General features: G+C 33.7%; 1 protein-coding gene across 1 annotated transcript; it reads right to left on the bottom strand.

Annotated features, from left to right (window-relative positions):
* Positions 1 to 17,177: 17,177 nt before the first annotated feature.
* On the bottom strand, positions 17,178 to 19,050 carry LOC132622902 (U-box domain-containing protein 8). Its single transcript, XM_060337584.1, has one exon. The coding sequence runs from the start codon at positions 18,863 to 18,865 to the stop codon at positions 17,762 to 17,764; it is 1,104 nt and encodes a 367-aa protein (XP_060193567.1). The 5' UTR covers positions 18,866 to 19,050; the 3' UTR covers positions 17,178 to 17,761.
* Between the last annotated feature and the right edge of the window lie 587 nt (positions 19,051 to 19,637).

Here is a 19,637-nt window from a genome sequence, read left to right as displayed (position 1 = left end):
TTAAGAGTTGACCATATTTATTTTTGATTTATGTCCGCTTTCTGTGCTATTAATTAGGGGGTAATTACGTCATTTGATACCTCTTTTCAAGATTTTGTTTAATTCATCCTTCATCACATAAGTTGTTGATGTCACGCTCATCATCATTATCGTAATAATTATACTTCTGTTTATTTCTTTGTTTTTAATGTTATACTAATTTAATTTCTTATTCTTCATTATTATTAAGGGGGAAAAGAGAGACGAGTGCAAAGGAAAATTTGACCAACAAGGATTGTGGAGGAATAATAAGTACTTATTTATTTTTAATCGGAGGTCTCGCATTCGGATCATTCTGGGTGCGGAGTCACGTTAGCTAGGGAATGCTTTGCCACTCAATGTGGGACTTCTGGTGAGTCAGGTTCCAATACGGATACCGAACACCAGATACAGGATAAAAAAATCAAAAAATAAAAAATAAAAAGGAAAGTATAAATAGGTAACAGAATATACAGCTTTCTGCACAGCTGGTGTTGGTGCACTTTTGCTCTTTTATTTACGTTCTTTACAAGAAAGGATATTATGTAAAAAAGAAAAAAGAAACAATACTACTTAGAGCCTGTTTGGATGGGCTAAAAATAATAATTTGGATAGTCTAACTTATTTTTTTTGGTTTATAAGCTGTTTTCAGCTTATAAGCTGCTTTAGATAAGTTAAGTCAAATGGACCCAATTATTTTTTTGAGCTTATTTTAAGCACAAAATGACTTTAAGCTGACCAACCAAACACTCAAAAAAGCTGAAAACAGCTTATAAGCAACTTATAAGCCAATCCAGACGGGCTCTTAATTACTAAAAATGTTTGGATTACTTGTCAATAAAGTAAATATAAAAATTGCATAGTATAGATAATTTGATACCAATACTTACTACTTATTATCTATTATAAGTTGCAAACTTTCCTAATTTGTGGATAGTTACCTTATATGTAGTTGACTTGGGCGATTTGATGAAAATCTTCTTATATTGTTCGTTTAAAAATTAGATCTAATAAATATTTAGATGCTAGCATATATTTCTTGCTTATGAGGCCGTTTGGATTGGCTTATACGTTGGTCAAATCAGCTTATAAGCCATTTTTAATTTATTTGGGCGTTTGACAAAATAGAAAAATGCTTAAAATAAGTCAAAAACAAGAACTTGGGAAACCCAACCTTTTTCTTTTTAACTTAAAAGCCATTTTGATTTAACCAACAAAATTACTCTTATATCTCTTATATTTTGTTTTAATTTCAATATTACTCTCACGGCTAAAAACCCTAAACTATCATCTTTTCTTGTTTCTTCTCCTCACTTCTTTCCTCCATCTCTGCGATTTCACTGGCTTCACCCATCAAAATAGTCAGATCTAAGTACATGTGGAAAGCGAGCAGCTCCCCTTTCCAGTGATTGTAGTTGTATACAGATTGACAGTTACCATCTAACTAATTCTCTAATGATAAGTTTACACCAAGCAAAAGTAACGTCGTTCAATGATCTCAATAATTTGATAGGATTCAGCATAGGACTTCTGTAAAGCAACAAAACACCACTTTCGGATTCCACATTCAACTTCATATTTTTGACTGGGGCGCCTGCACCATTCATGTTTATCAATTTATATTGGAACTAAATTAAAATATAAATTAATTTTAATTTGATCTACGAGTAATAATAAGTTTTTTTATAGTGTTTAAGGGTATTTTAGTCGTTTTGACAGAAAAAAGTGCTTAACTGTACTTGTGTATCACACACATAAATAATTTATTTTCAACTTCAGCACTTTTATCTAAACACGTAACTACTTATTTATAAAATAACTTTCAGCACTTAAAAAGTACTTTAAGCACTTACGCTTAAAAGTTATTTTTTTCTAGTTAATCCAAACGGGCTCTATGAGGGCCTTTTACTCATGTTTCATTTTGATGTTTAGTGCCCATTTCAGTTTTTAGGTCGTATGACTTTACTCGTCAGTCGTCACAATTAAAGAAGATACTGATTGTTATAGTAGCACACTTAATCGTTGACGTCAATAAAAAAGATTGACTTTTAGTTTTTCCGAAATACAATATGTATATATATATTTACAAATTACATGAGAATACTATTAGTAACAATATTTGTGGATAAACGTTAAAAGAATAATTGAAAATAATCGTATTTAAAGGAAAATATTTAATTCCTCGAATAGTATAATATAATTCTTTTCTGGACGGAATAAGTATGTAAAATTTGAAGAAAAAAAAAAATTCTCAATGGACTGCAAGTATGTGGGTTAAGTATGCTTACTCTTACTGGAACCCAGCAAAGAGGTTTTTAAGTTAGTTTGGCCCCATGCTTTATAATTATACAATTAATAAGACATAGTTCACCTTTTATGACTGAAGATCAACAATTGAAGATTGCGAATTAACCAAGATACGCAAAAGAAAAAGAAAAATGAAAAAAGGAGACTAAAATACCTACCATTCGTCCAAAAGATAGCACAGTACTAACGCATGAATCAAAGATGATTCTCAAAAAGAAAAAAAGAAATAAAAAAAAAAGTTACATAAAATTGAAGAGATTTAACAGAATGCCATGGTCTTAATTATTTAAAAAATGTAGCTTTATGGATGCCAGCACATACGAAAAGATCAATCTGGATTAATATTCTTAAGTGGTCATAGCCTTTTTAAAATTCTTTTATGAACCAAAAAAGGAAGGAAGGGAAAGGAATAAAGTGATCGCGAACGAAAGGGCTGAATAAGTGAATCTTAATTTTTTTTGTTTTTTTTGTCCCATTCGATATCCGGCACCTGTATTGAAGCTTGACTTTTTCGAATTCGTATTGCGTTGAGCCCATTCAGGGAAAGTGCTTCCTATAAAAAAAAATCCATACCTGAATCTTAATTTTCATCCTTAATTAAATGTGTCAAATTTGAGCTGTACAACTAAGAAAATTTTTGTAGAGAGAATTTTACCGTCCTAATTTGATCCAAATTGGTCAGATTAATAAGTTTTAGATGCTTAGCGAAAAAACAAAGAGAGAGAGAGGGAAAAAAATGATGGGAATTAAAACAAACTAAACATGTCCAGTAAGGGCCATTTGATTATAAGGATTAAGGCGTTATCAAAATATAAAATATGAAAATAAATTTATTTCATGTTTGATTACGGATATTAGCTAAAATCAGAATAAAATTCATACTAAAATCATGGAATTATATATATACCCCATATTGAAGGTTTGATTATCTATCTTGATTATATTTCTACTTTACAATAAATTAGAATTACAATTCTGAATAACCTTATTTGTAATCAAGACTTATCTCCACTAAACTTATCTCCACTAATACCATTGTCGAGACTTGACTTGTTCTAGAATATGGAGTCCGGAACCAAAATGCCCCCAAAAAAATCACTTTGAACCAAAATACTCCAATAAAAAAAAAAATTATCAAAGTACCTTTAGCGCAGTATTTTACTGCGCTATAGTACTTCACGGAGACGGAGCCGTTAAGTGCTATAGCGCAGCATTTTACTGCGTTATAGATTTTTTTTTTTTGGTACTTCTATAACGCAGTATTTTACTGCGTTATAGAAGTACCAATTTTTTTTTTCTATAACACAGTAAAATACTGCGTTATATAAACAGTACAAAAAAAAAAATTGGCCAACTTTATTTTTTGCAACACTTAGTGTTATTTTTCATACTTTGACCAATAATTAGTCATGTGTCAAGATTCCGAAACGTCAATATTTTATATAGAACCTGATATTTTTTCTGCGTACAATAATGTAGGCTCAATACATCAAGGATACGTAAACGTTCGAATCGTCATTTTAGGGGTTGAAAAGGTGCCCGAAGTAAGTTTTGTTTGAAAAAACTTAGTGTTTTTTCCATACTTTGACCAATGATTAGTCGTGTGTCAAGACTCCGAAACGTCAATATTTTATATAGAACCTGATATTTTTTTCTGCGTATAATAATGTAGGCCAAATACATCAAAGATATGTCATTTTAGGGGTTGAAAAGGTGCCCGAAGTAAGTTTTGTTTGAAAAAACTTAGTGTTTTTTCCATACTTTGATCAATGATTAGTCGTGTGTCAAGACTCCGAAACGTCAATATTTTATATAGAACTTGATATTTTTTTCTACGTACAATAATGTAGGCCCAATACATCAAGGATATGTAGACGTTCGGATCGTCATTTTAGGGGTTGAAAAGGTGCGCGAAGTAAGTTTTGTTTGAAAAAATTTAGTGTTTTTTCCATACTTTGACCAATGATTAGTCGTGTGTCAAGATTCCGAAACGTCAATATTTTATATAGAACCTGATATTTTTTTCTGCGTACAATAATGTAGGCCCAATACATCAAGGATACGTAGAGGTTCAGATCGTCATTTTAGGGGTTGAAAAGGTGTCCGAAGTAAGTTTTGTTTGAAAAAACTTAGTGTTTTTTCCATACTTTGACCAATGATTAGTCGTGTGTCAAGACTCTGAAACGTCAATATTTTATATAGAACCTGATATTTTTTCTGCGTACAATAATGTAGGCTCAATACATCAAGAATACGTAGACGTTCGGATAGTCATTTTAGGGGTTGAAAAGGTACCCGAAGTAAGTTTTGTTTAACTTTAGGGTGTTTTATTTTTTAAGATTTTGATTTAAGCGTGTTATTTTTTAATGAAGACAAAACTTTATTTTGAATATAAATATAATTCTAAAAAATATAGGGAGAAAAATTAGTTGTAAAGTCGTCAAACTTTAGATGGTCATAACTTTGCGTTCGGACGCCCGTTTTACGCTTTTTTTTTTTTGAACTTGCGTATTTTTTCGAGATCTACGCGGACAAACGGCCATAAGGCGGTTTGGCCGAGCCGATTTTTAAAAAAACACCTTTTATCCCATTCAATTTCAATTTTCCCCCAAATTGGCGTGAAATTTTTAGTTTTATTTACTTATAAGATGATGATACGCAATAAATTTCAACGTAAAAATTCCGGGGTAAAGTAGCTGTGAATGTCAATTTCACTTTTGCGGTTTCAATTTTTGAAAATAAAGCTGACTAATTTTCTCGACATATTGTTATATCCCGTATTTTACATATTCGGATGATTCAAGAAAATTGCGACGAGTTAAGAGCAAGACTATATTTTTAATCTTGTCTAGCACACAAGTTGTTTATGAGAGTTATGGATGTGGAAATACTAAGAGAGGCTAGGGGTAAAAAGGGAAATTCGCAAGATGACTCATAGAGATATGGAGGAAGGCTAAGGGCAAATTTGGAATTTGGAGAATAATTTTTCATGAATTACAAAAAAAAAAAAAAAAAAAAATTGGGCTTGAGAAAAATGGCCAAGGTGGCCGGCCAAGTTAATGGGCCAAGGCCCATGTGGGAGTTCAATATATGCTACAAAAGATGACAAAGTCATCTTCAACACAAGAATAATCAAGAAACTTGGAGAAAAAAAAAAAGACCACCCCCATTCGGCCAAGTGAGCCAAAAAATTGAAGACCAAAAATCTTGATAAAAAAAAATTATTTCTTCTAGCATTCCTACTAATTTGAAGGTCCTCTGTAACGTGGTATAATTGTTGGAGCAAGAAAACCTCTCTTTGTTGCAAGATCAAAATTCTAGTCAAGTGAGAAGTTAGAGGAAAAAGGTAAGAATTAATCTTCTTTGTGTATGTTATGGATGGTTGTGTATGTTGTAGTATGTAGAAATGAATGAAATTTGTGAAAATATGAAAGTTGTGTGGTGGTCGTGTATGTGTAGTGCGTGTGGCCGTGTGTATGTGTATATGTTGTATTGTATTGTGTAGGGATGATGAGCTAATTTTATCTAGTATTTTGGTTGTTGTTGTAATGGAATCTATGATGAGAAATGGAAGTTTAATAATTCTAGTCTAAGTTGTAATTGTTGAAAAATTATTTTAGAAGTTAATGTGAATTGAATATAGTGTTCTTGCACTTATGGAAAATAATGTTGTTAGTGTGTGAATTGTTGGTGAAGTTCATGAAATTGAAGAAAGAAAATGTGTTGTTATTGTTCTTATTCCATTTGGAAGATTTCGGGTGGCATAGCATATGGGTTGGATTATAGTGAATATTGTACGAATTGTTTGAAGCATTCTTGAAAATTGTTTGAATGGTTGCGGATTAGAACTTGAATATGTAAGCAATTACGAATATAACATAAATGGAACGCCGTCGAAGTTTGTAGAAAGAAGTTGTTAATGTTGGAATGTGTTTTGAATTGATTGTCGATATTGTTGGAATAACTGTTGGCATTGTCGTTGCTAAGTTGGCCGAGTTAAATTCTCGGATTTGTTGTTGTATGTTTAGCCGAGTTGAATTCTCGGGGATGTTGCATTTACAGGGGAAATGCTGCCGAAATTTCTGTAGATTAAGTGTTGGTTTAGAATTGGACTCTAAGTGTTTATGGATAATGTTCGGTATATATGAATATTGTTGTAGATCTTGCGAAGCGAAAGACTTAAGTTCGGATTAGCATAGAAAGCGGGCAAGGTATGTAAGGCTTATCTTTCTTTCTTTTGGCATGATCCTTATGAAACAAGTAGATGATGTATATGTATGACTTCAAAGAGATTCCTACTCTTAGAGCCACTAGGATGGCTAACGTTCTTGACTTCCATAAGCTGTCTCATATGGTTTTGATGCGTATCCATAATGTCCGAAGTTTGTTTGATATGTTTCCAAATGACATTCGAAAGATAATTGATATGACCAAAGTTTTGATCTGCAAATGCTAGCACGTCTGATTATTCCGTTAAGTCTTTGATACATTTTGATATGTACATATGATTCCAAAAGCTATATTTGATTTGATCCATAACGATGTCCGAAAGGTACTTGATATGATTGTTGCTTTGAATTTCCAAAAATAGCTTCTGAAACGCTTGTAGAAAGTTCTGTACTTCAAACGCTCATAACTTTCTTATACTAAGTCGGATTGACCCGAAACTTGTTCTGAGTCTTCTGGTATCGGTAAGTATACTTATCTATCGAGTCTTGATTTATATGCATATAGTTCTCACTACTCTGCTCGTGCACGCCTCAATATGTCTATTCACCGAGTCCCGAGCCGGGTATGTTATCGTGCGCACTTCACTGCATTGTTCACCGAGTCCCTCATTAGAGAGTCGGGTACGGTATATGTATATGATGACATGATGAGATGATGATATGTTACGGCGGCCAGGAGGGCATATGACGATTTGATTCACCGAGTCCCTCACTAGAGGGCCGGGTACGGTATGTATATATGTATATGCATGATGACGTGATGGCATACTGATATGATGATATGACTTCACTTACCGAGTCCCTCGCTAGAGGGCCGGATACGGTATATATATATGACATGATACATGATATATGATATTGATACGCATGACTCTATTCACCGAGTCCCTCACTAAAGGGTCGGGTACGGTATATGTATACATGTATTCATGATGACATAATGACATGATTTCAGTCACCGAGTCCCATAATGGGCCGGGTACGGTATGTGATATGAGAATGTTTGATTCTGATTCGTACTGCACATGTACAGTAGTTTCTTTGCTATGATACTTGACTCCTAGAATCTCTATCTCAGTTATGATCTCTCCAGTTGTATTTCATGTCTTACATACTCAGTACATATTCCGTACTGACCCCCTCTTCTTCGGGGGCTGCGATTCATGCTCGCAGGTACAGAAGCGCACGTGAGCGGTCCGTCAGCGTAGGCCATCCATCCTGCTGTGTTGAAGTGCTCCTTCGTTCCGGAACTCATACTTTTGGTACAGATCTTTTCTGTTGTACATATTCATGCATATATGACTACTTAGGGGTACGGCGGGGCCCTGTCCCGTCATATGGTTCTGTTATGTTTGTTAGAGGCCTGTAGACATATATGTGGGTCATGGGTCGTTATTGTTCGGTTATGTCTGTGATTTGCGTCTAAGCGGTCCTATTTGCTATGACAGCCTTAACGGCTTGTATGTATATATACTCATGCATATGCTTGGGACGATATGTTCTACGACAGTCTTGGCGGCTCCCGTATGATGTGTTTGATATATATGATAGCTTAAGATAACATCTGCCCTTAATATCTATAATAATTAGTATATGTTGGAAGTGGATAAGTCGTTGATACGCTGATTTGGTAAGTAAGTGTGTATGGGTGTCCAGCTCGGGCACTAGTCACGGCCCACGGGGTTGGGTCGTGACACATATAAAGTTGACTAAAATAACCTTACAGTCAAACACTAAGTTTTATCAAACAAAACTTACTTCGGGCACCTTTTCAACCCCTAAAATGACGATCCGAACGTCCACGTATGCTTGATGTATTGGGCCTACATTATTGTACGCAGAAAAAAATATCAGGTTCTATATAAAATATTGACGTTTCGGAGTCTTGACACACGACTAATCATTGGTCAAAGTACGAAAAAAACACTAAGTTTTTTCAAACAAAACTTACTTTGGGCACCTTTTCAACCCCTAAAATGACGATCCGAACGTCTACATATCCTTGATGTATTGGGCCTACATTATTGTACGCAGAAAAAAATATCAGGTTCTATATAAAAATATTGACGTTTCGGAGTCTTGACACACGACTAATTATTGGTCAAAGTATGGAAAATAACACTAAGTGTTGCAAAAAATAAAGTTGGCCAATTTATTTTTTTGTACTGTTTATATAACGCAGTATTTTACTGCGTTATAGATTTTTTATTTTTTTTGGTACTGCTATAACGTAGTATTTTACTGCGTTATAGAAGTACCAATTTTTTTTTCTATAACGCAGTAAAATACTGCGCTATAGCACTTAACGGCTCTGTCTTCGTGAAGTGCTATAGCGCAGTAAAATACTGCGCTAAAAGTACTTTGGTAACTTTTTCTTTTGTTGGGTATTTTGGTTCAAAGTAATTTTTTTAGAGCCATTTTGGTTCCGGACTCTAGAATATGAAGGTGGGATATGAGAGTCCTCATATGTGCACCCTGCACCGTATAAAACTTCTGAAAGTTCCAGAATTGACCTAAACAAATATTCTAGTAATTAAACAGCTTTAGAGTTTTGAATACAATATTTTAGTAATTAAAAATGTTCAAAGGCTTCATATGTCAGACTGGATACATTGGAGGCGGCCTTGGAAAGTTTAATTTTTTTCCTTTTATTTTCAACTGTTCATGTGTTAGTTCGAAGACATTGTTTAATTAACCTGATCAATTATATTCTCTCTACTTCAACCTAATTTTTTACGAGGAAGTTTTAAAACTGGATCCCCTAGGTTGATAGAACTTAAATTAGAAGCAGTATATTTTCATTAATTATAGGCTTATAGCTGTGGGACCAGTCAAATATCTTCGACATTTCAGAACTGTACGTAACTTGTAACAGGACTATTTCGAGTTAGTACGATTTTGATTTGGACTTAGTAAATAACAAATCTTTAAATTTTAAATTAAGACACACAATAAATCCCGCACCAAAGTCCAAAAACAAATTCTCAAAGTAAAAAAAAAAAAAAAAAATCTGCGTAAGAGTGACGAAATTATTACTCATATCTCGCAATATATCTTAATCCTTTCATAAACAATAAATCGAGAGAAGTAGTAACTGGATTTCCATAAAGAGGAGAGACGTAACATGCATACAATTTTAATATCTTAAAATGGCTGCTAGATCTACTGTTGACAACGATGACCATATCTGTCAAATTCCTCACGTTACAAATTCTAGTTATATTCAGAACAATTTCACATAGCGTCTTGCATCATTATGACGACCATTATATGTCAAATGACACACTACAAGAAAGTACAAAAATAATAACAATTTTTTTTATATTTGGCAACAACTTAGTTTTATTGTTGGCAAATGATTTTTTTGTTGCCAAATAATTTAATTTTGTTGCCATAGCATTGATTATTGTTGCAAAAAGTACTTTTGACAAAAAAAAAAAAGTTGTTGCATGTTGTTGCAATAACAGTCATTGGAAAAGGTTCGTGCAACGAAATATTATTTTTTTTTGCCAAAATTACTTTTTGCAACAATAATCAATCTATGGCAACAAAAAAAAATTTGTTGCCAAATATAATTTTTCTTGTAGTGACATAGATTGATGTAGCCACAATCCATGTTAATTAATAGTCAAATATTAGTTTATAGTCGTATAACTTAGATGTAATATTCAAGTATGTTGAAAATATAATTACGTCATTATTATTATTTTTAAATAACTTAAAGTTTTGAAAAATAAGATGGTTACACACTTTAATTACATAATAGCAGAGAAAGAATGAGAGATAACTATGTCAAGCGCATGGCAATAGCTATTATACTATTTACCGATTAGCTATAGATTCTATGGCTCCGTTTTTCTTCGGCTAAGTAATACTAACTTTCATGATTATAGTAGTGTTATTTCTTTTGTTTCTCCATGAAGTTTGTTTTAATTAGATTTAATTTGTATCACCTTCAATAAAATCTGTAAAGTGTACATGTTAATTAAGCAAGAAAGGATCGAAGAACTAGAAATGATCACAATCTTGCAATGAAGGAGAACTATTGAAAAAAGTCATTGACATTGACAACCCTGTTGTTCTTTTGGAGGACATGTTAAAATTGTTAAAATTACTTGCATGTCTGCTGCTATATACTGATCTCAAATGGAAAAAGGCTGAAACTTGCCAAATTTGACGATGACTTCTAAATCACAAGTTGATTTCCACGTACATCTTTGCAAATCCATTTTGTTGAGTTTAGCTGTACCACGTATCAATGGGGTCATTTCAATGTTCAATTACTACAACTAGAAAGTTTCAATTTATGGTGACTAAACGGTCAAGAATTTCAAACATGAATGTGATCAGACTAAACGGTCAAGAATTTCATACTATGCGTTTTATCACTAGTCTATTTTCATTGCTATATAAAGCCTTAGACTTAAGTTTTACATTTTGGATGGATGTTGTAAAGGAACTCAAATAATTGATGGATCAATAGAATGACCTAATATTGAAGTAACAAATTTAAGGTCAGATAATTATGTAAATGGCACTGGCTGCTAATTCATCTGTCAATATCCAATAGGAGATAGTACAGCAAACCTAATATAAATATGTAAAGTACTTAAATATATCTCCAACAATTTAAGATTTTAAAAGAGACAAGTTAGACTTCAAACATGGTGTTAGTCGAGATACATCACGTATTCGAGCCATCGACGGAATATTAATTTCATCCTGCTTGACTTAAGAAAAATAATCAGACATGCATACAGATATATATAAAGCATGTTGCAGAGTTAAAAATAAATAAAGTCACACCGGATTAATGTAATATGTGATTCCACACGTCACGATACTTCTCTCCGATCCATTATTTTCCTATACTAATTTGGAACTCCATGAGCAATAGGATGTTAATTAATTAAGATTCGAAATGAATTTGTCATTTGTAAATTCTTAATCGTCATGGGAAGAAATATATAGTAAAAAAGGAATTAGCATGTCTTTTGTGTTTGTCACAACATGAGTCATTATACTGTAGCGAATTCCTGCCATGTATTCCTCTATGTTGTTATGTGTATATTTTAATTTTCATAGATATTTAACTTATCTAACCTTTTGTTCCTTTTCTATTTTTATTGATTGATATACTCATTATCATCCTGCCGCACCCAAGTCGGGCCAAATTACATTAAAAAGAGAGAATTTATTTAAGAGTGCATGGCTTAGCCAGGTAGCTTAGATGGATCAGAAATTGCTGTGTAGTTTTCAAATCCACTTCTAGTACGGTTCGGTTGTTTGAACAGTAGAACATGATAGTGTGGGATTAATAACACATTTCCAGTAGTTTAAACTTTTTAGATAGCCGGTCTTAACAAATATCCAAGTCAACTATTAGAAAAGAAGTCGATCGATCATTTTTTCAGAGCTAAGCAAAATAAATTATATGATCAAATATGGTTTCTCTTAGAAGCGTGCTCATCTTTTCTTAATTTATAAGTTCATCCTCTTTCTGTCAGTTTTCATGATCTTTTTGTTCTGCTTTTTCATGATATCACAATAGAATATAAATATGCACTTAATAAACATGCATTATTGCTAATCAATCATTATACTCAGGATTAAATCTTCTATTGTGGACACGTCTCTTTCTTTTGGTCGGCCCTTAGGCCTATCTTCATTAGGTTCGTTTTTCTTTTTTACTTACTGCTGAATTGCAAGCTGTTTCAACTAGCTGCTTTAGTCACAATTACGATTAGCAATTAATAGCTAGAATTACAACTATTACGTTTAGTCCGAAATATTAAAGATCTTGTATGTCAATCATGTATGTTTCTTCTTACTATGACCCTGAGTTAAACTTAGAAAGCAATTAAAGGATCAATTTCTAAGTTTTAACTCAGGGTCGTCATAAATCATCATCGAAGTTGTATACGGTAAAAACCGGATGCAAGGCAAACCGGTGGAGCGAGGGGACCGACTGATCTGCCTTCTTCGTCATTGGAACGACCAAGCCCGGTGACCCGAGCATTCGTGGCCGTTGGTCCGTATAGCCGTTGGTCCGTGTGGCCGTTGGTCCGAGTAGCCGTTGGTCCGTGTGGCCGTTGCACGCGGATCACGCGCCAGTAACGTCCTGTCCTGGTCAACTACCCACCATGCGTGTGTCAGACGGCGCCGTCAGTCTAATCCCACCAAATCCGTGCAGAGCTGTCCTTGTTGCTATTATTTTATTAGTTCACATCATATGAAACCCATGGAGGTCACACTATAAATAGAGCACATCCCCCTCCTTTGTAAGGGTTGACATCTTTTACTTTCCAAGAACATTTATAATAGAAGAGCTCATATATTCAATCTCTCTCTCAATATCTGATCCGGCCAAGATTGTTTGTTTCGGTTTATATTGTGTTTCTTCCATCAAAGTGTTTCACACTGCTTATACACGTTTACATTCTTGGCAAGTCGCCATCCTCGATTGCTTTATCGAAGAACAATCACATATACATTTTCTCCATCTACATAAATCAAGATCCAAGCACATATCCTATACCCACTTACAAATTTAATTGATTATCCGAATCCGGGGTAAACAGAAGTATCTGGTAATTAAGAAGTAGCATACATGGTTGACATACATCATTTATATATAGCGTGTGTGCGCGCGCGTACTTAAAACCTTACATCCACCTCATAAACATGATATTTTAAAAGAATCATCTTGATCATCCTGAATTGGCATTTTAGTCCAATTTAGTTAGTTGTATGTGTTCATCGGATAACCCCTGAAAGTAATAGAATATTCTGAATTTAGAGGTTGTGAGTTCTGTGTAGAAAATCGATTCTGAAATATACAACTAACTCTTTCTATAGTTGTTTTCGGGCCCCATAGATTTTTACTCTGAAACACTGAATTCTATTAAATCTGCAAATTAATCCGTGATTGGGTCGACCATTTGAAAGCATGTGTATTGTGGTTCAAGGATGTCTTGGAGGCATGAGCTTCAAATCATTTGGTCCGTAATAGCATTGCTTGTCTCTGAAGTAGTAATATATAGTATAGCAGAAGAATGTCTGTGTAATTGCTTAATACAAATTAAATACTCCATGATGTAGAACATATGAACTTGAAGACAATCATGGCATCGTCCCACTTATTAGTTGAATGTTGGCTTTTACGAATGCTACATCATGTCAGCTTTCATTCTTCTTTTGAATCTACCACTAGAGCTTGTTATTCCATATGTACACACATTTTTTTAAATATATCCGGACTATTTTTTCATTTGATTAAGCTCATCCTCTTAGTCAATTTTTTGGCCGGAAGTAGGGTCTATGAGTCATCACTTATAAAAGGTCGCTTTTGCTAGCTTCATATTTTCTTAGATGTTCATTATTTTAGTGGTCATTTCTCCAAAGATCTAATTCAATGATGACTATCACACTTGTAACTTTGAGAATGATTTCTGTTTCCCATAACATAGAATGTACTAGTTACTTTTGTTAATTAGAGATAATAAATAGATTAAAACATACACACACTCGAAATTTTTATACCAAATTAGTTATATTATTATAAAGTGATTAATTAAGATGAACATGTATATTAATTAGTTATTATGTAGGGATAATAATATTAGAAAAACATGCGATGGGCTCGTTGAATGAGTGTAAACATCAGATGTAAATAAAAAACAACCCACAATGTATCGTTCAAATGAAGCTCTCCATATGAAACACGCAGTTAGGTTGATCTCAAGTTGATCCGGCTGATATATCTATATAAGGGCAATTTGCAGGAATGTCCTTATTTTGGGGTGGTCTTTAACTTTTGCTTATTAAATTGGTGATTTTAATTTTTCCCTTCGTTAGAACCCGTTGGTTTCGGGTTCGAACCTCCGCTTAATCAATTTTTTTTTAAAAAAAATCGCAAGTTAGAGTTTGGATTCGCAAGACATATATTTTCCTGCAAAACTATGCCTCGGGCAGAATTTTGCTACCTTCTCAAACTCTGCCTGATCAGGTAGAGTTTTGAAGCAAACTCGCATGCCAAAACTCTGCCTTATACCTAAAGGCAAAACTCTACCTTAAGGCCTAACTTTGCTAAAAAACTCTACCTTGCGATTTTTTTTTTTTTTACTGAGCTAGGATTCGAACCTCAAATCTCATGGTATTAGGCGAAAGGGACAAAAATTAAAGACCACCAATTTGAGGGGTAAAATTAAAGACCAGTGCGTTTGAAGGGCACTCCGCACAAAAAAAAGTCTATATAATGTCCAGTTTTTAGGTCAATCATTTAAATTTTGTTCCTATTTTTAAAAGTTGTGCGAATATAGCTTTTGTGAAATTACCCTTCTACAAACGCTAGACTATATATCATCTAATGCTTGCTCATATATTTCTCAACTTTACAGACAAAACATTAGCCTATTATCTAACATTAGTAATAACTTACAAAATTTTTAAACTGTTGTTAAGCATCTTCTCATTAAATTCTCAATTTGGCAAAAAGAATTTTTTAACCGTGGTCCAAAAAGTTCATAAGTTGCAAAAGAAATAAACGGATAATCATTTACTAATAACTATACCAAAAAGAGACCATTGGTGAAAATTTCTGAGTTGACTGCTGATCCATATGTTAGATTTCCATACTGGACTAGTTCATAGGCCTGCAAACTTGTCAAGCCCACAATAATAAATCCCAGGCCCATGAGATAGCGTTCCTCCCTTAGAGCAAGGGATGTCACCTACTAACTACTAGCTTCTGAATTTTCTTCTTAAGAGGAAAAGGAGATGACGACTAAAGAGAGAAAAGAAAAAGAAATATGATTAAAAAAACATACTAGTAATAGGTTTGGCACCTTCTTAAGAAGGACTAGAAAGGAATCTATATGCAACTCTCGTTGAATTGAAACTTTCCTTGGGAAATGAAATTGTCCACATAGAAAAATTGAACAAAAGCTTCACAATTCAATTAGAAAAAATAAAAAAAAGGTAAAAGAAAAGAACCGTCTTTGTCATCAACAAATAATAGTAATAGTAATAGTACTATATAATAATAGTCAAATGCAGGTAGCTTTGTCAAAATACTTAGCTCCACGAACCAGGTACTTTTTCTTGGAATAAAAAATTAAAGTAAATGGTTGGCCAGAATTAAATGATAAAATTTAATATATAAAATATATCCCTAGCTACATTAATTTTATATACCTAAAGTTGTTAATTTAATTGAATGCAAATAGAGGGCGAATAAATGTTTTTCCCCAATGACATTGTGGCTTGTTTGGTTGAGTAGAAGCTGGGTGAAAGATTGTCAACCAAAAGAGAGAGTTCATCCTTATAATCCGGGTTGAAATTCTTCTGTATTTAATTCAACAGGTAGAGGAATCTAAATGCTAAGCGTGTGGGGATGGTCACCTAAGATTTTCCAACTTTATTTTGTTATATTCATAACCTGAAATAAGATTCTTACCTAACAAATTTAATTTAAAAGATAGATTTGTATAGGTTCATCCAATCCATAATGAATGTAATTCAAATGCATAAAACTATTTGGTCCCATTCAACACATTATTCTATGTGTATCACATAAATCATATTTCCACTACTAACCCCCTCCCCTCCCCCCACAAATAATAATTAAAAAAAAAATAGTAGTAGTATAACATGTGCATTTATTATATGGTGATATTTAGCTCTCCCGAGAGAATATACTATGAGAAATCCGTATTCTGGAAATCTCACACTCATCAGCCATATTCAGTTCTTTTGTGCCACACTTCATAAAGAGGATACCATCATTTCACTGCAAAGGCTATCTTAGGAAAATTTTATTACGTCTGCATACCAACGGCACACAAAACTTGCGAGAATTAGTTGCTTGAACATAAACTACCTGTATTCGACAATTTACAATTTTTGCACACAAGAGTTGCTCCTTAAGGCACATTTTAGCGAAATTGTCCTTCCTAATATCCAGAATTAACTAATTTCATGGGATAGACGTCCCATCAGCAGAGGTATGAGTAACTCTATCTACCAACGTGGGGGGAAAGAAATACAAAATGATTCCTTAACAGTTAACAAAGACAACCTATACCGACAAAACATCAAAGGATTCCTCTAAAAAAATTGGAGGCTAGGAGGAAAAATAATAATTGGAGAAGTGTTTTGGCTTGTTTACTTCTAAGTAACAGCAACAATTTAGCCATTAGCAGAGTACCATCCAGTTAGATGAAAATTTGATGCAGTAGCAGTGGAGGTGGGACAGTCTTAACATGTAATGTGGAAATCCAAAAATCAAGATCAAATCAATCTATGTGCTTCCCCCCTCCATGCACAAAAAGTACAGTGAATGAAATCTTTTAGCAAGTGCACATAACAGCATATAAAAATAGCAAGAGCGAATCTTTCTATATTCATCACCCCTTTCTCAATATCATGCTTAATTATACTCCTATCTAGGACACTACTGTATTTGTAAACTGTTGTAAGCAGCTATATAGACTCTCATTCATCATTCCTAATATTGACTACTCACTATAAGGAAAAACTGGGGATAAAATTTATATAAGCATTTAACCTGAAGAATGGATTTTAGTTTTACATTAAAAGAAGTAAAAGTTTAATATAAGGAGAAAGACAACAATATAATAACCATTGATTTTCTTTTTCATCTTTATTTTCAAAATATAAAAACAAAAGAGAGAGAGAGATACACATTTTTTTTTTTGCCCTAAAATTCTAATCATTTTGTACAAAGAAAAACTATTCAACAAAATGAGAATACCCAACTCACCTTCTTCACCCTCCAATGCTTTCCATAAATCCATCAAAAATTAACACTTTCCAAATTCCTAATATTGACTACTCACTATAAGGAAAAACTGGGGATAAAATTTATATAAGCATTTAACCTGAAGAATGGATTTTAGTTTTACATTAAAAGAAGTAAAAGTTTAATATAAGGAGAAAGACAACAATATAATAACCATTGATTTTCTTTTTCATCTTTATTTTCAAAATATAAAAACAAAAGAGAGAGAGAGATACACATTTTTTTTTTTGCCCTAAAATTCTAATCATTTTGTACAAAGAAAAACTATTCAACAAAATGAGAATACCCAACTCACCTTCTTCACCCTCCAATGCTTTCCATAAATCCATCAAAAATTAACACTTTCCAAATTCACAACCTTTTTTTTTTTCCTTAATTAACCAAATCAAAGACTCAATTTTTTTCCTTGCAAAACATTAATCAAACTATTAGCATTCCTTCTAACTTTCTCATTATCATCTTCCAATAATCCAACACAAATCTCAAACACCCCTTCTCTTACAACCAACACCCTCATCCTTTCACTATAATTACACAACAAACTTATAGTCAACAAAGCATATTGCACAGCTCTTGATGACCCATTTTTCAACAACTTAACTAAAACATCCAACAACCCACCAAATTTAATCATCTCCTGACGACCCTCTTTACATTTCGCTAACAATCCCAATACCTCAACAGCTCTTTCTAACCCCGAATTCGCATTCCTTATCAATATCTCCACAGCCTGATTCTCAACAACCCGAACCCGATTATCATGAAAAGAACACAGCGTATACAGTGCAGTAGCTGCTTCTTTTCTCTCTCTAACATTTCCACACCAAAGAAGTGAAATCAATCCAAGAATTGCATCTGGGTATGCCCCAATTGTTGCTTTATTCACTTCTACAACTGCTAAACTCGTTAGAACCGTGGCGGCGACCGCCCTTGAATCGCCGCCACCTGTCCTTAACGCTGCAACTACTTTCCCCACCACTCCTTCAGCAACTAACCCGACTTTATTATCATCATCTAAACTCAAATTCAGCAACAAATGAAGCGCTTTTTCCTGTAATTGAGCACAATTCAGCACAGCTGAAATAGCACCTGATTCGGTTAATTTCCTTCGAATCGCTGAGTCACGTTTTGAGAGCTTGCTGAGTTGGTCCAGCGAGTTGAGCTTAGAATCCATTGGGGAAGAAGAATTAATTAGGGTTTGGATGAGGGATTGTGGGTCGGGGTAAGATAGTGGTTTAGGGAAAGAGACGAGGGTATAATTGGAAATGAGACTACGAAGGGCGTGATTAGGGATCAGTGTAACCGGGTCGGGTATGGGGAGTTTAGTAATGGGGCAAGTACGGTGGCCGGAGTCAACCCAACGTTGGATTGAAGCACGGTCAAAGGTGTGACCCGAAGAGAGGATAACCGGGTCGGACATGATTTCGAGTGAAATTGGGCAACGAAAGTCGTCTAGGAATTCTTGGGTTGAAGTTGAAGTGGCTGCCATTGTTTCTATTTTTGTGTGTTGTTTTTCTTGTTTCTCTCTCTAGATTTTTGTCTTCCTCTTTCTATATATATTGTGTGTGTATGTATATAGATATAGAACTAGAAGAGTGTGAAATGTGTGTGTGGGGAGCTAAGAGAGGGGGTTTATGAGGTTTATTAGGTCAAGGGAAAGGGTGTGTGTACACTTGTGAGGTGGTGCAAATATGAGGTGGAGGAACTCTTGTGACATGCATCACTAGGTGAAATGACAGTATTCTCCTTGACAATGACTTCTCTTTCATTTGTTATTTGTGGTTTGATAACACACCTCCGTTTCTTTCAAATTTTGCATTATTATTGGTATAAAATTAGAAGACCTTTTTAAACTTATATATTGGAATTAAGTACTATATTGAGTCACTGAGTATTTAAATAATTGAATGAATAAAAAATACATGTATAACAACAACTGAAATAAAAAGCATATTAAATTCTACTTCCTTCGCTTCAAAATAAGTGCTCACTTAATCTTTAGTTCATCCCTTAAGAAAATGCTAACTCATAAAAGAAGAATAGATATTTTAACTGAACTAGCTTTAATTAAATAAGTATTACCTAATCAATATAGTTTCTTAATTACATAAAAACTCACTTATATAAATAGAACATTCAAAAGAGAACAATTAGTTCCTTCTTAATTATATAAGTACACACTTATTTTAAATTAATTAAGTGGACACTCATTATGACCGGGGGAGTAACTTATTGTTGAAGTTGCAATGTTAGTGTTGCTC

The sequence above is a fragment of the Lycium barbarum genome, chromosome 12, assembly GCF_019175385.1.
Source record: "Lycium barbarum isolate Lr01 chromosome 12, ASM1917538v2, whole genome shotgun sequence".
NCBI classification, from domain to species: Eukaryota; Viridiplantae; Streptophyta; class Magnoliopsida; order Solanales; family Solanaceae; genus Lycium; species Lycium barbarum.
Note: the sequence above shows the minus strand (reverse complement) of the source record. Positions and strands in the feature narration are given on the sequence as shown.

Excerpts from the sequence above, each read along its gene's own strand:
- LOC132622902 (XM_060337584.1), bottom strand. The coding sequence starts at position 18,865 with ATGGCAGCCACTTCAACTTCAACCCAAGAATTCCTAGACGACTTTCGT.